At 47.9% G+C, this 26,620-nt stretch overlaps 1 protein-coding gene across 1 annotated transcript; it reads right to left on the reverse strand.

Moving 5' to 3' along the window:
* Positions 1–2,316: 2,316 nt before the first annotated feature.
* EMILIN3 (elastin microfibril interfacer 3) lies at positions 2,317–25,319 on the reverse strand. The gene is made up of 4 exons (XM_056845346.1): positions 25,111–25,319; positions 14,408–14,530; positions 5,554–5,801; positions 2,317–4,211 (listed from the first exon to the last, which is right to left on the reverse strand). The coding sequence occupies exons 1-4, from the start codon at positions 25,317–25,319 to the stop codon at positions 2,317–2,319; spliced, it is 2,475 nt and encodes an 824-aa protein (XP_056701324.1).
* Between the last annotated feature and the right edge of the window lie 1,301 nt (positions 25,320–26,620).

The following is a 26,620-nucleotide window of genomic DNA, read 5'->3' on the forward strand; positions in this document are numbered from 1 at the left end:
GAAGAGGAGAACAAAGGCCCAGGCCACCCACTGCCTGTATAGGATTTCCAACTGGAAGCTGTGAGGACCCACCCCAAACCATAATTCAGACATCAGTTAAGTTTCTGGCCTCGTTCAGAGAGTGGCTCATTTCCAGCCAAGCAATTCTATGGGTGCCAGATTTCCTCCCCGTTGCTTGACGGTCTTGCCTCTCCCCCCCCCCGCAGCCCGAATGCACACTAAAATGCTGCTCCTGGGCAGAACAGAATGGGGGGGGGCATTTTGGGGTGCAGCAGGACGGGCGCATAAGGAAGTCACGTTCCAGAGGTGGGAATCTTTCTGTCTGCAGAAATGCTCAGTTGGATCTAAACTAGTTACTTGCTTCTCCATGTACTTATCGCAAGTCATTCCCGTCTCACGGAGGAATAAAAGGGTGCAGTTAGCATGATGTGGGTACATCTTATGGCAATTCCCTGGTGGTGGCAGAGATGTTAAAAATGTACATTGTATGCGTATAAAGGGGGGAGAGGGATTGTGCCTGCAGACACTGCCCCTGGCACATCCACATGTTCAGCTGAATGCCTGCAGTGAGCCTTATGCATGCGCAAGTGTAGGCTTCTCCATGCAATTGGGATCATTTTCCAGATTCTTGATTGTGTGGAAGAGCTGATGTGTGTACACCCAGTAGAACATCTGCAGCGAGCCCTGTGCATTTACACTTTGAACAACCATAAGGCTCACTGCAGATGTCCCACTGAATACGTGGACAGCCGGGGGGGGGGGCAGCAGTGCGATTCTACTCCCTCGACCTTTGCCCAGATGTGATTTTTAAACAGCCGCATGCCAATTATGGCTCATATTTCAATCTCTCTGTGATCGCAGGCAAGTATGGAGCTGAGAAGGGGCTGCAGCTACTTGTCTGAAGAAGAAAATAAGCCCACGAAAGCCTCTGAACCTCCCTCTCCATGTGACAACTTGGTCAATCTCATGTTAAGCCACCCGTATTTGCAATGACTTACCATGCAATCGGAGCATTTCATAGCGTGGGATAACAGCTGCCACATGTAGTGTTTTTGTGTAGCTTTCTAATGCTGGCTGTAATGTGCTGACCCCTGTGTATTCTGGCACAAGGAAAGGAAGGCAGGGTAGTATGTTACCGCAGCACTATGTAACTTTCCTTCCTGCACCGATCTGAGGAGCTAGGAGATATAGCACCATAGGAGTGTACAATTTCTGGGTGCAGGGAAGGCGCTGCCACCTCTGATGCTGGGTTAATGCTAGCATGATGAGCTGGGGCTGGCTTCCTCTCTTTTTCTCTTTCCCTCCCCACTCCTGCTGCCTCGGTAGGGAAAGAAAAAAAGAATGGTCCCCATTTTGGGGACCCCCCCCCAAAAAAAAAGCCTGAACTGGTAACAACAATTCTGAAAAGTCAGGATAACAAAAACAACACCCTATCCAAAACTCGGATCCAAAGTTATTACACAATTTTTTGAAGTGCACACCTTGGCAGCGCAACCCCCCCTCATCTTCCTTCATGCTGAGAACTTGGTAACTTTAAGATTGTGCACTCAGAAGTGTTTTAGAATCACAGAGTTGGAAGGGGCCGTACAGGTCATCTAGTCCAACCCCCTGCTCTATGCAGGATCAGCCTAGAGCATCCCTGACCAATGTTTGTCCAGCCGCTGCTTAAAGACGACAGTTTTCATACTGTATAGGTCCATGATACCTGTTGTCTTCTGAATTGAGTGTCTCATATACCAGTTAATGCTGCCATGAAGAATTCCAGTCCAGGTTTTGTATTTTTGTACAAAATGGAACTTACACACGAAAAAAGGTCATTGTTTCAAATCAGAGTCTGCTCATAAATGGTGATATTGCTTTGTATGGTCCCTGAACTGGATCATTGCTTCCAGTATATTCATATAGTAGGTAGGAACTGATGTTCACTGTTTCAGCTCTGAAATACCAGAGTTTTAATTATTCCCCCAAGCAAAGAATCCATTAGACAGGTCTGTCTCCAGTTTCTTCCTGAATTAAACAACGAACTGCAATGTAACCCAAACATGACCCCAACTATAGGAAGGCACTTTTTGCTACATAGTACAGCTGCTAAATGTCCTCAAGAGAGTACAGTAATGGCAAATGTACAGCTTTAGCTGTAGCGAAGACTGTCACTCTTAAGAGTGAAATGAGAGAGACTTATAGCAGCGTTTACCTTTTGTGTAACCTTCCCTTCTCAAAATTTCTTTAAAAACCCCCACCCCCAAACGATTCCTGATATCACATTGGAGTCTTCATGGTATAAGTTAGTTGAACTTCAAGGCATGTTCGCTACAGCTAATGGTGGCGGTCTTGCAGCCTACCTTCTAAAAGGCTGACGTCTTCATCTAATTCTGTGACCTTAGCTTGGCAATCCAACAAGTTGTCCTTGAGTAGGGTTATTTCCTGAGAGTGGGCAGATAAGGTTTTGTTCATATGGTCCATGTAACCCCACATAGTCCCTGCATTGTTCTCCAATTCGTTTCGGATGCGGTCCAAGCTTCCTGTTACCGTACCGAATCTGCCGCACATGTCCTCTACCTGAGCCACCCGTTCATCGAACTGGAGCACTTCCTTCTGCAGGTTATGAGCCACATTCTTGCAGTTGCCCAGGTCACTGATGATCCTGGACTTAAGTCGCTCGAGATCCCCTTTTAGGTTGAGGACACGCCTGTTGCTGAACAGTAGCTGGGAGCCTTGGTCACTGATCTTCTCTTGTATGGAGTAGACCTCATCCTCTATCTTGCGTTCACGCTCGTCTAGAGATGAGTTGACATGCAGCACCGTGTCTGAGTACTGGGAAACCGAATCCTTCAGCCCGGTGAGGGATTTGCTCATTGTATTCAGATTGATCTTCAGAAGCGTGATCTCTCCTTGCAAGACACTGGCGGCCTCTTCCTCAATCCGCCTCTGGATCTCCAGAATGGTGGCATTCAGCTTCCTCAGCAGGTCGGAGTTGCTGTCCATCCGAAGCAGCAGATCCTGGTTCTTGCTTTGACAGTCTTCAATCTCTGTACGGAAGGTCTCTACATCTTTGGAATTAGATGTGCACCCCAGTGAGCATGTGCTCTCCAAAGTGGTCATCCGACTGTGTAGATCCTCCAGCTTCTCATTGGTTTCCATCCTTACAGTAGCAAGCTCTCCCTCTAGAAATGGCATTACGGCTCCATCTACTCCCACTGTGGAGCTGACGTTGTTCGCTTCTCCTACAATGGTCATGAACCTGTCTTCCAGTGTTCTCATTTTGTCATCAAAGAAGGTCCTTGTGCCGTCCAGCTCTGACCCCAGCAGGCTTCTCATAGAATCCTCCACAACGGAGCAACAACTTCCTGTTTCCCTCTCTGAGATATTCAGCCTGCCCTCAAGGTCCTCAAAGCGCCCTTCGAAGAGGCTCCCCAAGGTGACTGTAGAAAGTTCATTATCCAACCTGGAGTGCAGATTCTTCTGAGACTCAGATATGCTGTGTAGGCCTTTCTCTAGGATATCCATCCGTTTGGTGAGGTAGTTCAGGTTGCTGCAGCAGCTTTCCACAACAGTAAGCCCTTGAATTTGGGTTTCCAGCTGAGAAATCTCCTTCTTGATCTCCAGCTCTTTACCATCTAGGGTCTGTTGAAGGCGCAGGTTGACGGCTTTCTCTTCTTCACACTGCTCTTGTACTTCCTTGATCCGATAGTCGCACGTGTTCTGGATGTTCACCAGTTTCTTCTCAAAACCATCCAGCAGCTCTACCCGTAGGTGGCTGAGCCTGCTGTCCACATACTCTTCAAGCATATCAATGGAGGTGAGGGGTGACGGTCGGGCTGATTCCAGAAGATGCTTGATCTGTCCGTCATGGTCAAGTACCATGCCGTGCACTTCATCCAGCAGATCAGTCTTGGTTTTTAGTGCATCGCTCACCTCGGTCACTTTGCTCAGGATCTCGCCCACCGGTGGATAAGGGGAGAGGTCGGCTTTGTCTGCTGCATCTACGATCCCATCAGGGATGACCCCAAATCCCATGGTTGAATCAGGCACGCTTGGGCTGTTCATCAGGGATCCAATCATCTTACTGGTGTCCTCCTGGATGGCTAGCCGCAAGTGGTCTCCCAAGCCATTCACCATGTTGTGCAGGCTGTCATAGGACTGTGAGAGATGCCTGACTTCCTCCTCTAGCTGGTCCAGCCTGTCTCCAATTAAACCAGGCATTTTTCTACCTATAAGCAACAAGAAAGAAACAGCAGTCATAATCAGTGCCAAGAGATACATTTTCAGGTGGGCGCCTTCCAGGACTCTCCAGTTCAGTGCACGTGTTGTAAATTGAAAGTACAGGAAGCCAGGCACTTTCTTTGTGTCCTCATAGTGCTTTTGTAGCCATGCAAACTTCTTGGACCCCAAATGGTCCCATGCTTAGCACGCACTACAAAGGAAGAAGTCATCCCTAGAAGTTATTGTATGTGTGTTCACTAAGTGGTACGTGTGGTGGAAAGTGCCAACAAGTTGCAACAGACCTATGGCAAACCCATAGGGTGTCAGTGCAGGAGATGAACAGAAGTGGTTTGCCACTTCCTGCCTCTGCATTGCAACCCTGGACTTCCTTCCAAGTACATGGCTGACTCTGCTTAGCTTCTGAGATCTCCTTAAATCAGCATAGGAAGCCAAAAAGAAATCCACAATGTGTACCATGCAGTCATGGATCAAATAATTATACTGAATTGCCGGCTGAAATTGACATATACAAATACTCTATTGCATGCAATCTAGGACAATGTACTATGCACTGAAATTAGCATGAACAACATTTCTGAATAAGTTCATAGCTTCAACAGGCAATCTCTCCTTGTAGTGCTGTAAATGCTGTAGTAGATGGTCTTCTAGAAATTGTACCGTTTCGTAGTTTACTTCTTCAGTACATTACTTGACAAATATCTGCCATGTACAAGCTAAATCAATATATACGTGGTAAGTAATAATCATAACAAATAAGACCTGCAATTAAATACAATCATACAAATGCTCACCTCATTGTAAGTCAATACATTTTTGGGTGAAAAAGCCGCCGCCGCTTGCTAATCACCATGTGTTCTGTAGCGTTTATGGGCAATTAACCTAGAACATATTTATACATTCAATTACCCAAAATGGGTGTAATCATTAGAAAGAGCCTGCTGTAGCCTGAAAACACTAAAGCCATGGGACATATAGCAGTCATTTTCTCCAGGTGAACTGATCTCTATGGGCTGGAAATCAGTTGTAATCGCAGGAGATGTCCAGCTAGTACCTGGAGGGTGGCAACCCTATTGAGGAAACAGAAAGTGAAGGGAAGTGGTAACTGAAAGCAGAGTGCAGTCCCAGACACCATGGTGCTGCCAGAAGAAATGGCTTGGTCATTTTGGACCAGAAAGCGTGAGGTAATTTCATGTGGATTATCCACATGAATGGACCAGGCACATGAAGGCCGGGTTTTGATTATCTAGGTTCCAAATGCATATTCTTAGAAACCAGACACTGAAGTCAATAATCACAAGGATAGTCTAAAAAGAAGGTTTTGTCACTCACTGTAATGATTTTTCTTAGGTCCTGGAAACGGATCAGGGTGTATTTTGGGGTGAGGAGGAACTCTAGGAGCTGGGAACATCTTTTGAGTGGGAGGCATCTTGGGACTGGGGTGCTGGGGCAGGAGCCCTGGCTGGTCGGTCGGACTGTCATGGCATCCCTCTCCCATGAGGCCCGGGCAGCATCTCCATACTAACTCGGTCACGGTCTTGTAGCCAATCTTGTATCTGGGTCTGAAGAAAGTGCGATACCTAATTGCCAACAGACAAGGAATGTCAAACAAGATTAAGGATTGACCACGTGGGTCTCAGCAAGAACACCCAGGGCATGCTGAACACGTGTGGGCCAATACATATATTACAAACTTCACAGGTTGAGACTGGGGTCCTCTGTAATAGTCAGATGTGAGATGAGGGTCTCCACAATTTCCCCCTGCACAGTGCCCAATTCAGATCATGGCTACAGAGCATGCGGACAAAGGACTTCAGCCATCTTGGTGTAGTGGTTAAGAGCAGTGGACTCTAATCTGGAGAACCAGGTTTGATTCCCCATTCCTCCACATGAAGCCTGCTGGGCGACCTTGGGCTAGTCACAGTTCTCTCTGAACTCTCTCAGCCCCACCTACCTCAGAAGGTGTCTGCTGTGGGGAGCAGAAGGGAAGGCAATTGTAAGCTGCTTTGAGACTCCTTAAAGTTAGATAAAAAGGGGTATAAAAACCAATTCTTCTTCTTCCTCCTCCCTCCACCCCTCCCGTACTATTTTCCTGACCTAAAATGGGTCTGGGGGCAGGTGCTGTTTGGCCTGTTGTAGAAAACCACAAGCATACATGTGGCTTTTCCTAATGGGCCAAATAGTGTCCCTCCCAGACCTTCAGATCAGGAAAACAGTGTGGGGAGGGGGGGAGAGAAGCCTGAAGCCTCTTCTCCATGTGAGCCACAGTCATGATCTGAATCAGGCACTGTGCATGGGGAAACTGAGGAGAACCCACAACTCCTGTCTGATTGTTGGGCTACAGAGCGGGCACCCTTAACCCAGCCTGTGTACCCCAGAATGTGTAAACCGGCCGTGACACTGTGTTAGTCTGATAGGTCTTCTAACACAATGCAGTAAACTTGGGACAGGAGGTATAGGTCTGTCTGTCCACATTCACACAACATTTCCACATGGTGTTAGAGCTGCTTGCAATGCAGTCATGTCCCTTTAAGCATGTCCTTAATGTGTGTTCACAGAAGTCAATCAATCAGGTTCTGGGGGTAATGAATGCATAGGGGTTGGGAGGTTGGGATATTGCCCTCTGCTCTTATCCATCAACTCCATGCATTCTTCCAACCTCCTTTACAAGGCCCACAAACATAGAAGGTGTATAGACATGGTGTTAGATCTACATCAGTGTGCTAGATCAACATCAAGATGATTTCATAAGGGACCGCTCATGAGCAAAGAAGCAATTTGATCACAGTAAGCTTGAATGTGAAACTTCTGGAGAACCGGATTCGATTCCCCCCCCCACATGCAGCCTGCTGGGTGACCTTGGGCCAGTCACAGTTCTCTCCGAACTGTCTCAGCACCACTGACCTCACAAGGTGCCTGTTTTGGGGAGACAAAGGGGAGGTGAGTGTAAGCCACTTTGAGACTCCTTTCGGTAGAGAAAAGCAGGATATAGAAACCAACTCTCCTCCTCCTCCTTCACAGAAACATTGCTCTGTAGCTGATAAAATGGACTCTGGCCCATAAAAGCGTATGCCATTATGTACTCAGGTATCACAACATCTCTCCTTCAAACCACTTTTGACTCCCCCCCCCCCAAATGCTGACCTCCAGCCTAATCAAACATTTTCTATGGAGGCCTAAAAGCATTCTTTTTCTTAACACTAGGGGGCAGCAAAATGCCAAAAGTTGCACCGCCTGGCTTGCTCTACAGGAGCCAATTGCTCTTCTGGCCTTGTGCTGATGGGACATGGTAATGAAAATCGTTTTCATTTGTCATAAAAGAAGTCAAGGCATTACAGCAGCAGCAATTTATTAATTTTCCACAATCCATAGATCAGGGACGAGAGAAAGCAGCTTAAGGAAAAGTGTATAAGCTACACAAGAATAAAAAAAACCTCCTTCTAACAACTGGGGCTGTGGCTCAGCATCTGCTTGGCATGCAGATGGTCCCAGGTTCAGCCAATGTCAATCTGAGTAGACAATACAGATCTTGATGGACCGGTGGCCTGATTCGGTATAAGGCAGATTTATGTATTCATGTGGTTATCTCCATGCATCTCTTTGGAAAAGTAAAGAAGAATCAGTGTGGTAGCGTGGTTAGAGAGTCATCCTAGGATCCAGGAAACCCAGGTTGGAATCCCCACCCTGCCATAGAAGCTTGCTGGGTAACCTTGGGCCAGTCATTCCCCTCCCTCTCTCTCTGTCAAACCTACCTCGCAGGGTTGCTGTGAGGATAAAAACAGTGCAAGCCTAACCACATTTTCTCGGAGGTCCCATGGAACCTCTCATGTAACTTTAGGATCACTGCATTTATGGTCTGCTAGTTTCACACTTCTCATCCCTGCCTGTCTCATCTGTCCTGAAGGAGCACCTTTTCCCACAGCCAAAACAATGCAGAGACATCTGAGTGGACCTTGCTGGCCCAGGTCCTGGCATGAGTTGAAGTGGTTGTGTGCTTGCTTTCCAACATGCCTACAGTCAGTGTTTTTTTTTTTTTTTTGCAAATGCATACCCAAATGCACTGTGGCTACATATACATATTTCAAGCTCTTAGGCTAATTTTTGACCTATCAGTCCTGCTATTTGCTTCCATACAGCTTCCAGTAATCCTACAGCAAACGCTGCAGATTAGGCTATGTGCAGATCTTAAATATGCAGTGCTGCTTGGCTGTGCAGCGCTTCATACTCTGGTGTAATTAAATATGGCTGGGTCATCGTGGAAACGCGCAGCTGCGTTTGCCATGTGTCCAAGGCAGCACCCCCTGGCCGCAGCCCACTGCCTCTCGATGCCAGTTTTGTCACGAGAATAATCCCTTCGGCATCCCTTTGGACATTCTAAATGGAGCAGGGTTCCTGTACCTCTGCTGAGCAATCGTTTTTGACCACGTGAACAGGGCTGGATGCCTTGTTATTTTTCCGGTGAGCCGCAGGACACTGGGAAAGGATCGGTTCCTGGCATCCTCCTTTGGGAAGCTGCCATAGAAATCTGTGTTGTACCAAACGTCGGCCATCCACTTCTGTTTGTTCTCTCCCTGGTTGACCAAGAGGAGTGGGAGTGGAGATTGCTCCCCACAGAAGCCTCCGAGTGACCGCAGTGGTTTGAAAAGAAAACAACAGGCAGTGCCTGTAAAACCCAGAGAGCGGCAAAAGCTACCCAGCTGAGCCACTGTCAAGGACAACATTGGCGCGAGCTGTCGCCCAGACTCTGTGCAGACATCTGGGCCACGGCTGGCCTCTCTGTCTTGCTCTTGGCAGCAGATCAGGGTCATAAAGAGAGAAAAACTCTTGCCAGTCAAAGCGGGAAAGTGGCTGGCACCAGTGCGCTTGCACCGTGCCACATTGCCCGCAAGTGCCGCTTCCAGTTAGGAACGAGGCCTCTTCTTTTCAGGAACAACAACAAAAATCCTCTCAAAGTGATAAAACTCCCCTCTCCATGTCAGTAAAAGGAAGTATTTATTGCAACTGGATAAACATTCACCCGTGGCTGGGGGGGGCGGGGGAAGCTGCATCTCTTTCGCAGCCTTCTAAGCCATATAGAAAGTTCCAGTTGCAGGGCTGGCTTGGTTCAAACAACATCCTTCCTTGACCCCAGCGCTTGTTATGAAAGGGTGGGTTCAAAGAGGGAGGGAGGGAGGGCGGGTGGCTCATTCCTTCTTCACTCACTGGCTGGTGGATCTAGGAGAGGAGCTACTGCCCTCCTCTGCTGGGGAAAACTGGGCTTCGGCACCAAACACATCCTTCTAAGAATTGCAACTATTTTTAGGAAGATCGCCTTATTCACACATTTCATACAATCATAGAGTTGGAAGGGGCCATATAGGCCATTGAGTCCAACCCCCTGCTCAATGCAGCATCAGCCAGAGCATCCCTCCCTGACAAGTGTTTGTCCAGCCTCTGCTTGAAGACTGTTGGAAGAGTCGCAATGTCTAGCGTGCAAAGGAACTAAGAAGACCACCCAGCAGGGGGTGGGCAAGTGGTCAGCTAGTTAGGGCTGTAAGGTTAGAGACCTTTCCACCCTTTTTTCACACCTCTTGTCTGTCCTTAGACTGATATTCTTAGGGGGCAATTTCCTCCTTCTTCTCGGAAGCCATTCTACCTTCTCTCTCCCCCTTTAGCTAGTTAGGCAGCTAGAGGCTCTGTCTCTCAGCTTTCCTATCCTAAAATGTAGTTCCCTCAATAAAGGCAACTTTATCTTTAATCAGGGAGACTGACCCTTCACTGCGTACTTAGCATACTCTGCCAACAAAGACTGCCAGTGAGGGGGGAGCCCACCACCTCCCTAGGCAGTCAATTCCACTGCTGAACTACTCTTACTGTAAAAAAAAATCCTAATGTCCAGGAGGTACCTTTTCAACACAGCCAGAGTTTGGGGTGTGGAAGTGGAGAAAAAAAAGAGACATCCTTGCTTGGATTACCAAGAATGGTGTCCTGTGGCAATCAGAAGGGCACAGGTCTCTCTGATTGGAGAGACCTGTGCCCTTCTGATTGCCACAGGACACCATTCTTGGTAATCCAAGCAAGGATGTCCAGCACTATGTTGGCTCTCAAATGGGGGGGGGGGGTAGAACAAACATGGCCACACATCCCACCATTAAGTTCAGCAAAGATGCTTCAACCTAAGAAGCCTTTTCTCCAGCTTAAGTAGCTCTACCTTCAGCAGAAGAGCCACCTATGTTAGGGGAAGGCTGCTCATGTTGGAGGAAAGGAAGCGTTGTCAGGCAGAGCCTGGCAACTGGGAGGAGGTTGGGGACATGGTGTGTGTGGGGGGTTGGCATCAATGACGTATATGGTGATGTCACTTTCGTGTATTCCAGTGTGATGATGTAACTTCCGGGTATCCTCAGAAGTGACATTGTCGTGATGATGACGCCAATGAATTTTTATTAATTCTTAATTGATCTTAATACTTGATTTTTGCCTCCCCCAATAGGGACCCAAAGTGGCTTATCACATATTTCTCCCCTTCTCCACTTCCTCCTCGCAGACTCCAACTGTGAGGCAGGTTAGGCTAAGAGAGTGTGATAGGACCAAGGTCATCTCATGAGCTTCCATGGCACAGTGGGGATTGGAGCCCAGGTCTCCTAGATTCCAGTCAGACGCTCTGCCCCTGCACCACAGTGACTCTTCTGTGCTATGCCATCTCACCAAAAGATTGCCTAACAATACACTGTCAGTCCGATTTCATCACATTTTGAACACGGGGGTCAAATTTATTTGTAAACCTCACCTTTCTCCCCTCAGAAAACTCAAAGCTGTCTCCCACACAGCCATGAATGACAACTGTACCCGTTTAGCCTTTGCAAGAAACTTAAGAAGGGCCTAGTTGGATCAATGCAGCATCCTCTTTCCCAGAGTGGCCAACCTAGGGTTGCCAAGTGCCAGGTGGTGGCAGGCAAACCCTTGCCAATCCACCTGGCTGCCCGCTGACCAGCTGGGGATCGGCGGGCAACATGTGCCTGCACGCCTGCCCGCGGTGCCACATCACTTCCGGTTAACACCCGGAAGCACAGCATCGCAAGGGGCCGTTTACCACTCAAACTCCCCATTTGAGTGGTAAAGGCCCCTTGTGATGCGGCACTTCCGGGTAAAAATCAGAAGTGGTGTGATTGTGTCGGTGCGGCCACACGACCTCACCTCCTCCTCAAAAACCTCCTGCCGGAGGAGTGGGGGGACCTGGTAAGCCGAGGCCAACCGGACACTCCTAGAAAATCCACAAGCAGGAACACAGAGGCCAAAGCCTCCCCTGACTGCTGCCCCACAGCTGCCGGCGCTCATAAATGAAACGCTTCCGAACAATAGAGATCTCGTTGATTCATCTTGATTTAATAGCCATTGCTGGACCATGACATGAATTTGCCTAATCCTGTTTCTAAAGCCGTCTACACTTGTGGCCATCCCTAAATCCCACAATAGTGAGCTTCACAGGTTACATATGCATAGCCTGAGGAAGTACTTCAGAGGAGCATGCGTATTATATTGGGTGCTTTGGGACACAGGCAGGATGCTGCTGCTGCAGTCGTCTTGTTTGTGCTCTTCCTAGAGGCACCTGGTTGGTCGCTGTGTGAACACACTGTTGGACTTGAAGGGCCTGGGTCTGATCCAGCATGGCTTTTTCTTATGGCACACAGTCATCTTGCAGATAGATGGGGAAATCATAAGATGGATAATTCCGTGGGATCAAGCTGAACTTCAGCATTTCAAATGTCAATGGAGTGTGAAGTCTGACCAAAGGGAAGGGAAAAAAAACACACCAATCTCTAGTTTCAGCTTTAGAATCATAGAATCATAGAGTTGGAAGGGACCACCAGGGTCATCTAGTCTAACCCCCTGCACAATGCAGGAAATTCACAACCACCTCCCCGCCCACATACACACCTTAGTGACCCCTGCTCCATGCCCAGAAGATGGCCAAGGGGCCCGTCCTCTCATGAATTGCCTAAGGTCATAGAATCAGCATTGCTGACAGATGGCCATCCAGTCTCTGCTTAAAACCTCCAGGGAAGGAGAGCTTACCACCTCCCGAGGAAGCCTGTTCCACTGAGGAACCACTCTTACTTACTGTTAGAAATTTCTTCCTAATGTCTAGATGGAAATTTTGATTTAATTTCAACCCGTTGTTTATGGTCTGACCTTCTGGGGCAACAGAAAACAACTCGGCACCCTCCTCTATGTGACAGCCCTTCAAGTACTTGAAGATGGTTATCATGTCCCCTCTCAGTCTTCTCCTCTTCAGGCTAAACATACCCAGCTCCTTTGACCTTTCCTCATAGGACTTGGTCTCCAGACCCCTCACCATCTTTGTTGCCCTCCTCTGGACACGTTCCAGCTTGTCTACATCTTTCTGAAATTGTGGTGCCCAAAACTGAACACAATACTCTAGGTGAGGTCTAACCAGAGCAGAGCAAAGTGATACCCTCACTTCATGTGATCTGGACACTATACTTCTGTTGATGCAGCCCAAGATTGCATTTGCCTTTTTAGCTTTCGCAAAAAGTCTAGTCTGCAAGTGAGGGGTGTTCCTGCCTATGAGGATTAGATCCCCAAGAGCAGCGTTTCAGGGGGCATTTTGGGTTGCAGCAAGTGTGGGGGGAGGCAGAAAGTCACACTCTGCAAGCAGAACTCTTTCCACCCATGGAAACACTCTTCTGGATCCAAGCTTGTTAATGCACATGGCCAAAGGGGTTTGGCACGGGCTCTGCTGTCCACATAGTTGGATTGCAGGGATAGTCCTGGAAAGAAAACCACATATTTTCTCCCAGGTCACTTTCCATTCTCCTGCTTCTGTATGGAATCAGGAGCACAGAGACCAACCATCTGAATAAACTCCGTGACTATGATGAAGTCCAAATCAAACATTGTCCCCCACTAATTTCAATGGCAATTTATAGCAGAATGTAGAGCATGTGAAAGATTTATGCTCTGTGTGGGTCAGCTTCCAAGAAACACATGGTTACATTCAGCTGCTTTTGGGCTCTTGGCATCAATGGGTCTGTTTTGGAAGCAGGCAGGCGGAGAAGTCCCTCCTATTTTATGCTTGTGATATATGCAAGCATGCCTGTCACTTTAAAATATGATGTGGGAAAGCAGATCTCTCAGCAGGAGCATGGGAAGCAGAGGCCTGCATCACCCTAAGTGAAGCATCACATACCATAAGCATCTCTCCCCCCACCCTCGTGTTCAATTGCTTTCCATCACACGGCTCCAAAGAGGCTCAACCTATTGACTTGTAGCTGTTAAGTTCATGGTGTACAGACAATGCATACAATTTCTAATTTAACAAACGTTACATACGGAGCTTAGAATTCCACTCCTCTCCCAATTCCCCCATAGCACTTAACAGTGCAATCCTAAACAGAGTTACACTCTTCTAAACCCATTGCAGTCAATGGACCAAGAAGGGTATAGCTCTGCTCGGATTTGCACTATTAATCCCTTAATCCTAAATTGTTTGGCCTTTCTTTGGCATCAAGGAAACTAACGTGATGGCAGCAAGAAAGACTGTGGCACGAAGCCCTCTGTGACATCAGAGAAGATCAGCCAATAGTATGGAAAGTGGCTGGGAAGAAGAAAGGAGGAGGAAGAAGAAGAAGTGGTTTTTATACCCCGATTTTCTTTACCTTTAAGGAATCTCAAACGGGTTTACAATCGCCTTCTCTTCCTCTCCCCACAACAGAAACCTTGGGCAAAAACGCATGGTCGCTTTAGCCTCCTTTATTCCCTGTTTCAGGCAGGATTCAGCCAGGATCAAACTCATGTTCGGCGAAAACGCATGTGTTCGATCCTGGCTGAATCCTGGCTGAAACAGAGAATAAAGGAGGCTAAAGCGACCATGCGTTTTCGCCCCTTGTGAGGTAGGTGGGGCTGAGAGAATTCAGAGAGAACTGTGACTAGCCCAAGGTCACCCAGCAGGCTTCATGTGGAGGAGTGGGGAAACCAACCCAGTTCACCAGATTAGAGCCTGCTGCTCATATGGAGAAGTGGAGAATCAAACCCTGTTCACCAGATGAGAGTCCTCTGCTCTTGACCACTACACCACCCTGGTTACTTTGTATAATGGATAATCCTCTAGGTATCACAGAGGCAACTAAATGTTAATAGTCTTCTGCAATATTTGCCATGCTACAGCTGCTTCCAAGCATGTACTTACAGGACTTTCCCAGGACATTTTGGTCCCCAGCTGCACTTGTGATACTCAGCTTTCACATAGCTCTCTGCCCCGTCCTGAAGGGTGCACGTCACGTTCCTCTGCACCACATATGCACAATAGTTCCTGCAATGGAAACAAAGCAAGATATGGTCAAACTTGTGGCTGGATCAAGTTCCCTGGCCCTTATGAAAACTCCAGGCCCAACTTAAGTCTAAAATTGTCCAGGTTTTGACAGTATGTATGACCTCTCCTAGATTGAATTGGTTCCTGTAGACCGTTCGTTCATTTGGAAAAATTAACTAGCTGATACCAGTGACCTGGAAAATTCAGAGGGGAAGAGCACAGAATTTGGACAGAGCCCACTACCAAGGTGGATGCTGAGCTATCTAGGAAAGGATCATAATAAGTTAAGAGTTGCCTGGGCGACTCAGCGGGGAGTCAGAGAATGGGCTGTGCAATTATCAGGTAGAAACATCCCAAAGAACTAGCATTAACACTTCCTTGAATGGGTCATGATGAAACTGGAATCTCATCTGCTACTTCTCTAGCATAAAGATAGTATCTGTGCAGACAAACTGTGGGCAAATTTCATCACAGGCAAAACTTTAACTAGTAGAATTGTGTGTGTGTGTGTGAGGAATAGAGGCTGCTGGTGGCTGTGTCAATAACAGAGGAAAACCATGTATTCAGTAACAGCAAATCCAATATATTTTTCCCCTGAAGAAGCAAATGCCTTCTTGTTTGTTACTGTGTGTGTGTGTTGAGTGCTGACAAGCCGCTTCGGACACATGGCGACCCTATGCATCAATGTCCTATCTTTAACAGCCTTGCTCAGGTCTTGCAACTTGAGGGCTGTGGCTTCCTTTAGTTTATAGAGTCAATCTATCTCTTGTTGGGTCTTCCTCTTTTCCTGCTGCCTTAAGCCTTTCCTAGCATGATTGTCTTTTCCAGTGACTCTTGTCTTCTCATAATGTGACCAAAGTATGATAGCCTCAGTTGAGTCATTTTAGCTTCTAGGGTCAGTTCAGGCTTGATTTGATATATAGCCCACTTATTAGTTGTTTTTTTGGCGGTCCAGGGTATCTGTAACACTCCCCTCCAACACCACATTTCACAGGAATCTACCTTTTTGTTGCTGAGGGCACTGTATTATGACTATTCTAACTGTCTGATCCACTGTGGTAGCAGAGGAGGACTGATGCCCCTCCAAGTTAATTTGCGAGCAGGTCTCTTGTTCGTCATCAAGCAGTTGAGTTGTTAGTGAGCATCTCGGGCCTGTTCAGCAGGTTACTTTCCACATATTCAAACGGTACAATGTAGTGCAATCAGCGGCATTTTTATGCAGGCACGCTCTCACACGGTTCAAGTCGGTCCTAGTTCCACCCCCTCACGCACAGGCTTGTTGTCCTGTGTGCCAACTGGCGGTCAAGGGTTTAAATAATGAGCAAGTGAACCAGTCAATCACCCAGTGATTATGAATAAGCACTGCGCTGTTGTTGTTTTTCAAGTCTTACCATTTTGGGGTTTGTCTGCGCATATGTCATCCATGTAATTTTGCATGCACACATTTTTGTACAGCCTTATGGGAGTTATAGTCGCCTCCTGTGTCCTTTCATTACCTGACCTGACCATCCACAAACACTGATCCACAAACAGTGAGGAACATAATGTTCTGATATGAAAGTCATGAATTATTGATAACACTTATTGTGTTTACTGTTCTGTAATCTCAAATAAGAGGGAGTTAACTCAAGCTGAATCCCTGTAAAGTAATAATAGAATTTTGACCTTGTCTCACAGTGGAAATATAATTATTTACTCAAACAATCTGAGAAACCATCTACATACAGGGATGTATATGTATAGTGTGCCGATTTGTATCATTTAATTACTTATCTTACCATATATTGCATACTCTTGTACTTACTATTGAATTTTTTATCTTTCTCCAAGTAATGTTTCTTGTCATATGTGGACTATGTTATCTCTAAACAAGATTTTGGCATGAGTCCTTCTATATCATTTGTAGTAATCACAGTTATTTCTGTAATTTGTCTCATGTTTTGTTTTTATTAATATCATATAATTTAAAAATTTCAACACAAACACTGATTTTAGCATCCCATACTTAGGAAGGGCACTTCTAATCATTGCTCTGTAGCTGAAGGTGGCATAGTATAGTGCGGTCTTGTCAGATCTCGGAAGCTAGGCAGGGTTGGTACTTGGAAGGGAGCCCTCCAAGGCTGCAGAGGAAGACTGCAGAGGAAGGTGATGGCAAACCACCTCTGCTTCTCACCTGCCTGGAAAGCCGCTTGCTGGAGTCATCATAAGTCGGCTACAACTTGACGGCACTTTATACACACACATGTAGTATTTGGAATTGAAAAGGAAAGGAAGAAGAAGAGTTGGTTTTTATATGCCGACTTTCTCTACCACTTAAGGAAGAATCAAACCGGCTTACAATCACCTTCCCTTCCCCTCACCACAACAGACGCCCTGTGAGGTAGGTGGGGCTGAGAGAGCTCTAACAGAGCTGTGACTAGCCCAAACTCACCCAGCAGGCTTCGTGTGTAGGAGTGGGGAAACAAATTCAGTTCACCAGATTAGAGTCCGCCGCTCATGTGGAGGAGTGTGGAAACAAACCTGGTTCTCCAGATCAGACTCCACTACTCCAAACCACCACTACACCACGCTGGCTGCAAGGAAATTCCTCATAGCTCACACTGGCTTCACTGAGGATTGGAGAGCATCAATGGCCTCACCTAAAGGCAGGTGGGTTGCACTATATAGCTTTCTGGCCTATTATGAAACTAAGCTTAAGCCAATGGAGGGTATGTACACAGCCTCCAAGGAAAGCCTCCCTGGGAAAGGCTACAGGTGTAGAGCTGGCACAGATGGAGATGGAGGCAGACTTCAGACCTGATTACTTGGCAGCATATGGAACACGATGAGAAATTTCAGGATGCAGGAAGCAAGAGATGACAACACAGTGGAAGAGGATTAAGGATGGAGGGATGTAGCAGATGGCCATATTGGAGGAGAAAGGATGCGACACTAAAAGCAAAAGACCAGGAAAGTAGGTCCCTGGGTCACGACAAACCGGTTGGGTAGAGCTGAAGTTCAGGAGGAAGCAGCTGGAGAGATTGTTGAAAGATAAGAGAATGGGAAGGGAAAGGTCTCCAGAAATGAGGCAGGGTGGTTTCGTTCCTGGCAAGCAAGAGAAGGAGCTATATATCTTCACTTAGAGACCCTTAAAAGGAAAGACCCATGTTATCCTGACCAAACTGGAAATGAAATTCTGGATCAGTTCGAAAGGGAACAAATTTGAAATGTCAAGAATGTTGGTGATAATTTCTCCTCTAAAATCCACTGCAGTGCTAGCGAGGAGCATTGCAACAACTGACCAGCGGAACGCCAAGTCTGCATTTTTGTACTAATCAAATTCAATAAAAAAAGAAAGAAGAGTTGGTTTTTTTTAATACCCCGAGTTTCTCTACCTTTAAGGAGTCTCAAACCAGCTTACAATTGCCTTCCCTTCCCCTCCCCACAACAGACACCTTGTGAGGTAGGTGGGGCTGAGAGAGTTCGGAGAGAGCTGTGACTAGTCCAAGGTTACACCAAGCCACCAGATTAGAGTCCACCACTCTTAACCACTACACCATGCTGGTTGGAGTTGTATGTGGCAAAACACACACACACACACACACACAACATACACATAAATGCCTAGCGAGGGGCTTTATAGTTGCGATAAGGTACGGATGGGTGGCTTCATAGCTTTCAGCCACTAAATCAGCTCTCTGATGCTCTGTGATTCAGTGAGTCTTTTATGGCTCTTATTTTCCAGTTCTCAGTCCCATAGGCCTTAGAATCCACCCAATATTGCTGGTAAATTATTCTGTTCATCCAACCCAGCAATGGCAATCTCAGGGAGTGCAAAGTTCTTCCCAGGAGACAGAAGGTCAAGCACTTTGACCATATTTACAGAGCCTGGCTTTCCCTTTCGGATAGTCCAAACACTCTTCACTGAAACAGCAGCTAATCCTGTCGGAGGGAGGAGCGGGAGGATTTGAGTGAATGAGCACATTTCTCCAGCAGCCCTGCTCATTTAGTGCCAAAAAGCTGAGTTAGACCGACAGATGGAATGCTGAATCAAAGGGTAGCACCATCCCCTGGAATAGTGGTGCGCTGGGTAAAAAGAGACATGGTAAGAATGATTACAGTGGTTCTAAAGGTCCCCCAGTGGTAAACTACAAATCTTAGAATCATAGATTCATAGAGTTGGAAGGGACCACCAGGTAATATAGTCCAACCCCCTGCACAATGCTGGAAATTCACAACTTCCTCCCATCCACACACACCCCGTGACCCCTACTCCATGCCCAGAAGATGGCCCAAGGTCATAGAATCAGCATTGCTTGGGGCGGAGTGAAAGTTTCGGTACTTAAGTTTCTTGCTGGTACTGTGAACCTTGGCAGAACTTAAAGCCGAAGATGGCACTTGAAATAAATAGATTTCTTACCAGCCATTTTCTTACTGGTATTCCATGCCGGCCGTACCAACTTACTTGCACCCCTGCTTGGGAGACATTCACATCTTTTGGGGAGAAGTCATGGTCATCTGGGATTTCAGGCATAACCTCTACTTACAATGGCTTGTGACAGCAAGGGAAAGAGAGCTCTTTCCCACAGCTCACTCTTGAAAGAGGGCGAGGTCCTAAGAAAGAAGCAAGGCTCAGTGGTACAGAGCTTGGTTTGTATGCAGAAGGTCCTGCATTCAGCCCCGAACTCTTTGGTTTCAAAAGCCTGAAGAGCTGCTGCTAGTCAGAGTAGCCAATACTGACCTTGATAGACCTGTATAAGGGAGCTTCAGGCGTTCGTTTGAGTCTAAAAAGTGGTGCCTGACAATAAGAATCCAACTTAGCATCAAGCAATGGATCAATGTCCAGCTGGCCACAAGGTTGTCATTGAATGTATGCCTGAGATGTGCGCATTGCAAGAGTCCCTATGGCTCAGTGGTAGAGCATCTGTTTGGCATGCAGAAGGTCCCAGGCTCAATCCCCAGCATCTCCAGTTAAAGGGACTAGGCAAGAGGGTGATGTGAAAGACCTCTGCCTGAGACCCTGGAGAGCTGCTGCGGGTCTGAGTAGTCAGTACTGGCCTTGATGTACTGATGGTCTGATTCAGTATAAGGCAGCTTCATGTGTATCATGTATCATCATCATCATCTCAGAAGTAATTACCTGCAGACTTTTAGGCCTATTTTTGCAGCTTATGTATATACTATGCAGCCAAGTCACAACCAATTAATGAAAAGGGCTTTCAAGGCAAGTAAGAGGTGAAGGTGGTTCACCATAGGCATCTTCTGCAGAGTCTTCCGTGGTGGCCATAAGAACATAAGAAGAGCCCTGCTGGATCAGGCCAGAGCTCTATCAAGTCTACCAGTTCCTCTGGAGATCCAACTACAGGCATAGAGGTCGAAGTCTCCTGTCCAAGTACCAACCTTGTTTAGCTTTTGAGATCTGAGATAGGGCCATATACATTCTACATCCCTTTTCCAGCGTAACTACTTTTTAAAAACAAAACAAACCATAAACTGTCATATTTTCAGGGTGCCAAAATACTGGGCACAGTTCTAAATTCCACAACCATAAAATACAGGCAACCCTGACTATACTTAGAATCATAGAATCATAGAGTTGGAAGGGACCACCAGGGCCATTTAGTCCAACCCCCTGCACAATGCAGGAAATTCACAACTACCTCCGTCCCCCACCCCCAGTGACCCCTACTCCATGTCCAGAACATGGCCAAGATGACCTCTCTCTCATCATCTGCTTAAGGTCATAGAATCAACATTGTTGACAGATGGCTATCTAGCCTTTGCTTAAAAACCTCCAGGGAAGGAGAGCTTACCACCTCCCGAGGAAGCCTGTTCCACTGAGAAACCACTCAAACTGTTAGAATTTTTTCCCTAATGTCTAGACGGAAACTCTTTTGATTTAATTTCAACCCTTTGGTTCTAGTCCGACCTTCTGGGGCAACAGAAAGCAACTCGGCACCCTCCTCTATATGACAGCCCTTCAAGTACTTGAAGATGGTTATCATATCACCTCTCAGTGTTACTTTATGGAAAAAATCCTGTCCTGGGAAGCAAAGTGGTACCGCATGTGAGAGGCAAAAGTCAGGAGTGATGGGCCTCCTCTCTAGTTTATGGTGTGGCTAACATCCCTGCCCACAGTACCCAAGATTACTTCTCCTTCAGGAAAAGATCTCCCTTTTCACTTTAGGCTTGCTCTCCATTCTGCTCCCATAAATTAAATTTTGCCCATCTTGGAGTTTTACCTGGCAGTGTTTGGGCCTCCAAAGACCACCACCTGCAAACTCCCAGTTGATGCTCTACCTGTTGATTACTTACAGAGCTCCAGTAGAAGGGGACAGTGATGTGAACATATGAGTCTGTGATGCGATGTGAACGTATGAGTGAACATATGAGCTGCCTATGGGTCAGAGCGCTGGTCTGCCCAGCTCAGCATGGGCCTGCTCTCCAGGACATTCAGCAGAGGACCTTCCCAGGCCTGCCATCTGAGATCCTTCTACTGGAGATGCGGAGGACTGGAGAACTTCTGCCTGCAAAATGTGCATCCCTGGACCCATCTCCAGGGAACAAGCATCCTTGCCTCACGCCCGTTACCACCTCACACATGAGCACATGAAGCTGCCTTATACTGAATCAGACCCTTGGTCCATCCAAGTAAGTATTGTCCACTCAGACAGGCAGCGGCTCTCCAGGGTCTCAGGCAGGGGGTTTTCACATCACCTGCTTGCCTAGTCCCTTTAACTGGTGATGCTGGGGATTGAACCTGGGACCTTCTGCATGCCAAACAGAGGCTCTACCACTGAGCCACAACCCCACCTCCTGCAACCTTTTCATCCCTTCTCCCTTCTCCTGACCTGCATGAAGGGCTGGGGAGAAAGGAGATTCTCTGTGATTATGATGATGGGACTGATGACATGCTGCATTCCTAAGGACACTTTCCTGGGAGTAAGCCCCATTGAATATCCTAGGGCTTACCTCTGAGTAGACCTGCTTAGGATTGCTACCTTAATGTCAACACATTTCCTTTCATTACAAATCCCAAACTTATAGTAATTTTTTCACGTGGCCTTAGGAAGGAATCGCTATCTACTTTTTTTTTAGACCAAATGCTGCCACCTCCATACTCTCTTAGATGCTGCTACTTTGGATCCCTTACAAGGTATCCCTATAATCATATGTATTATGAGAAGACAAGGGTCACTGGAAAAGACAATCATGCTAGGAAAAGCTGAAGGCAGCAGAAAAAGAGGAAGACCTAACAAGAGATGGATTGACTATAAATGAAGGCACGGCCCTCAATTTGCAAGACCTGAGCAAGGCTGGTAAAGATAGGACGTTTTGGAGGACAATGATGCATAGGGTCGCCATGAGTTGGTAGCATCTTAGAATCATAGAGCTGGAGACCACCAGGGTCATCTAGTCCAACCCCCTGCACAATGCAGGAAATTCCAAACTACCTCCCCCCACACACCTCCAGTGACCCCTATGCCACATCCAGAAGATGGTCTTGATGGCACTTAACACACACACACACACAATCATATGTGAGTATTTCTGAGGAACATCCAAGTTTCTGGCCTACTCAGTTGGTCTATAAGTGGAGTGACAATTGCAATTCGATATTAAATGGGAAATTGGAATTGTTCAAGACTTTCGATTCCTTGGCTCCACCATCAACCAAAAGGGAGACTGCAGCCAAGAAATCAGAAGGAGATTGAGTCTGGGAAGGGCAGCCATGAAGGAGCTAGAAAAGATTCTGAAGTGTAAGGATGTGTCACTGGCCACCAAGATTAGATTAATTCATGCCATCATATTCCCTAATACTATGTATGGGTGTGAAAGTTGGACATTGAAGAAAGCTGATAGGAAGAAAATAGATTCCTTTGAAATGTGGTGTTGGAGGAGAGTGTTACGTTTACCATGGACTGCCAAAAAAAACCCCAAATCAGTGGGTTCTAGATCAAATCAAGCCTGAACTGACCCTAGAAGCTAAAATGACTAAACTGAGGCTATCATGTTTTGGTCACGTCATGAGACGACAAGAGTCACTGGAAAACACAGTCATGCTAGGAAACATTGAGGGCAGCAGGAAAAGAGGAAGACCCAACAAGAGATGGACTGACTCAATAAAGGAAGCCACAGCCCTCAATTTGCAAGATCTGAGCAAGGCTGTCAAAGACAGGACCTTTTGGAGGACTTTCATTCATAGAGTCGCCATGAGTCGGAAGCGACTTGAGGGCACTTCACACACACACACACACACACACACACACACACACACACACACACACACACACACAATGGATTAACAAACTAGGCCTGCCTGCCAAAACACACACATCTCTTTACTAAACAGGGCATGTGTGAATGTTTGGTCCCGCATAAATAGCGCTGCTACAGTTGTTTTGTGGTAAAAAGCAGTAACCACAGCAAACGCTCTCTCTCTCTCTCAAAAAAATAAATAAAAAATGGCTGGTTGCAATTTAATTTGGAATAAACATATCCACCAGCAGGGGCTCGCATGCCGACAAGCTTGTTCTCCGCCTACCGAAATCTCTCCTCCCACCTCCTTGACCGAACTTTTAAAAATTATGCAGCGCCCAGACTTACTGCCATCTCGATCCATCGAAATAAACCTACCGAGGCTGGAGTCGCTCAGCGTGGGGATTTGCGACTCTCCAAACGCACGTTTCCCCCAGCCAGATTATCAAAACTCAACAATAAGCCCCCATGCGGAGTTTTGAGAATTCAGATGGGGGAAATGGGCATCTAGAGAGCGGCAAACCCAAGGCAAAACCTCTCGTGCGTTTTTGCCCCATGAAGAGGGCATCGCAAACCGAAACTGCTCAGTCAATCGCAACTACTGAAGAAGTATCTGAAGAAGTGAGCTGTGGCTCACGAAAGCTCATACCCTGCCAGAAAATTTTTTTGTTAGTCTTTAAGATGCTACTGGACTCTTGCTCTTTTCTACTATCTGAAGAAGTGAGCTGTGGCTCACGAAAGCTCATACCCTGCCAGAAAATATTTTTGTTAGTCTTTAAGGTGCTACTGGACTCTTGCTCTTTTCTGCAGCTACTGTTTGTTAAACAGAAACCGGGGCCTCCATAGGAGCGCCTGCACGCTTCTACCGAAGAGGAGAACGGTATTCAGTCCGGAATCCTTCCTGCAAGATTGCTTAAGGCCGTTTATGCCTGGGAGGTTTTGACTTGGATTTGCCGCTCTCGAGATGCGCCTTTTCCCATCCGAATTCTCAAAACTCTGCTTGGGGGGCTTACTGTTGAGTTTTGATTATTCGGACGGGGGTGGGTGGGGAACGTGCCTCTAAAGAGTGGCAAATCCAAGGCAAAACCTCCCATAACAGTTTTAGACCGAGAAGGGACACCGGTGCTAAGTGAATCCCCTACTCCAGTGGTCCCCAAACTGGGCTGCACGTACCCCCAGGGGTACGAACCAAGACATTTAGGGGCATGCAAAAAAAAAAAAAATCGAATAATGGCGGGAAAGGGCATTTGAAAAACCAGCAACTATGTTAATTACAAACATTTTGGTAACATGAGAGGTACAGTTTTTGGAAATGGGCTGCCAAGGGGTAGGCAAGTGAAAAAAGGCTGGCAACCACTGTTCTACTCCTTACCCGACCAAGAAGGATTGCCCAGCGGGGCAGGGGGCCCCTCCCCTGACCACTGGCACGCCCTACTGCTGCAGCAAGGGGCAGGTGAGGCCCGCCTTTGGCAGAAAAGGGGGGGCTCCCCCCCGGCACTCCCTGGCTGGCTGCTCAAACGCGCGGCAAGCTTGCCTGGCTCCTCCCAATCGAGGAGGCAAAGGCAGATCCAGGAGTTCTCCGAGAGAGAAAAATCCCTACCCGGTCAGGCAAAAGGTTCTGGGGGGGGGGTGTAGGGCCCAGCGCCCCCCGACGGTTTCCTCCCTCCCCTCCACCTGTGGTTTGTCCTGTTACAACGTTGCGCTCAGCCCGATGGTCCAACGGCGCGCAGACGGGAGAGCTTTCCATTTTGTCATCCCCCCCCCCCGGGGGACCCCTCTGCTGCATTTTTTTTTGGGGGGGGGGAAATACGGGCAACCGTAATCTAAACCAGAAAACAAACATCCCCGAAGCAGCTGCCAATGAATTTGAAAGAAAAAGAAACCCTCGTGCCCAGAGCGTACCTTCTTCCCCTGCCCCCCCACCCCCCCTTTCCTAAGCATTCCGGGATGTTAAAATCCATATGAATTCTGCAGATCTGTTTTCGTGGAAGGGAAAAATGGGGCGGGTGGGGAGAGAGAGAGAGAGAGAAGGCAAGCGGTCTTGCACGCGACTAGAAAGCATTTGATCTCGCCGTGAAACCCATGTGGCAAAATCCCCTCTCCGCTTTCCACCGCAATTCCGTCCCAACCCTTTCTGAATGCGATTCCCGGCCCTCCATCCACCTACGGCTGAAATTGACCAGCGATGCAGCTGCAATTGACCAGACCCTCTGCCGCTCTTGCTGCCTTTCTTCGCTTGCAACGAACAAAACAAAAAACCCCGAGAGATAAAGCGAAGAGGGCTCAGGGAGAGGAAGGGACAAGGAACCGGGAGGGGGGGGGAGAGGGGTGTGCGCGCTTACTTGTGTTTCCCCATGGGTTTGCCCGGAGTAAGCTGGGGGCTAGATCCCGAGGTATAGAGGTTGTATCTGCTGCCGTAAGGGATGGGCACCGGGTGGCGGTAATAGGTCCCTTTGGCATCGGCCAGGCAAACCAGCGCGCCGACCCAGAGCAAAGAGAGCGAGGCGCAAGGCAAAAAAGCTTTCCCGGAGCGCCTCCTTGCCTGGGTCATGTTCTCCGAGGCAAGCGAAGAGAGGGATGCGCCGGCTGCGAGCCGTTTTCCCCTTCCAGTCACCACGGATCCGCCGGGGCCGCCCCGGGAGCCAGGTTGCTCGCTGCCTTCCGAGCCGGGGAGGGCGAGGCTCGGGGGGATCCCTCTAGGGCAGAAGGTGGGTCGTGGCGCTGCGCCCCTGGGAAAAGTCCATCACGCGCTCCTTAGGAGGGAAAGGTCCTCTGGCGAGCAGAGCGAGGGCTCCCATCCAGGCACGTCGGTCCTGTCCCGCTGCAGCTCCGACGCCAGCCCCTCTTTTTGTACCTTTCCTCGCCCTTCGCCTCGCTTCGGGCAGTCCGGCTCTCCTAGTGGGGAGAGAGGCGGGTCCCTGGCGCGGGATTAGCATACTATTCCAGCCATCTCCTCCTCCAGCCGGCTGGCCTTGGAAACGCTCGCCCCTACCAATCAGGGGACCAACCCCCGCGGTGGGGCATCAAACAAATAGGGGTTTTTTTTTTAAAGAGGGAGGGGGGAGACACGACGACACACGGGCAAGTGAGGGAGAAGAGGCGCGGAGGGAGGAAGACACACCAAAGGGTGCTCTCTCGGGAATGCCAGTCTCGGAGAACGGTGTGCGTGCCTGCAAAGTTTCCTTAAGTTGCAGCCAATTTATAGAATCATAGAGTTGGAACAGACCACCAGGGTCATCTAGTCCATCCCCCTGCATAATGCAGGAAATTCACAACTACCTCCCCCACCCCCACATATCCCCAGCCATACCTGCTCCATGCCCAGAAGATGGCCAAGGTGCCCTCCCTCTCATGAGCTGCCTAAGGTCATAGAATCAGCATTGCTGACAGATGGCTATCTAGCCTCTTAAGAACATAAGAAACATAAGAACATAAGAAAGGCCCTGCTGGATCAGACCAAGGCCCATCAAGTCCAGCGGTCTGTTCACACAGTGGCCAACCAGGCGCCTTTTGGAAGCCACAAACAAGACAACATGCAGCAGCACCATCCTACCTGTGTTCCACCACACCCAAAATAATAGGCATGCTCCTCTGATACTAGTATCCATTCTAACTAATAGCCATGAATACCCTTCTCCTCCATGAATATGTCCACCCCCCTCTTAAAGCCCTCCAAGCTGGCAGCCATCACCACATCCTGGGGCAGGGAGTTCCACAATTTAACTATGCGTTGTGCAAAAAAATACTTCAGTTCTTCTTAACAACGTCCAGGGAAGGAGCGCTTACCACCTCTCGAGGAAGCCTGTTCCATCGAGGAACCACTCTAACTGTTAGAAAATTCTTCCTAATGTC

The sequence above is a fragment of the Euleptes europaea genome, chromosome 2 (genome assembly GCF_029931775.1).
Source record: "Euleptes europaea isolate rEulEur1 chromosome 2, rEulEur1.hap1, whole genome shotgun sequence".
Classification (NCBI taxonomy): domain Eukaryota; kingdom Metazoa; phylum Chordata; class Lepidosauria; order Squamata; family Sphaerodactylidae; genus Euleptes; species Euleptes europaea.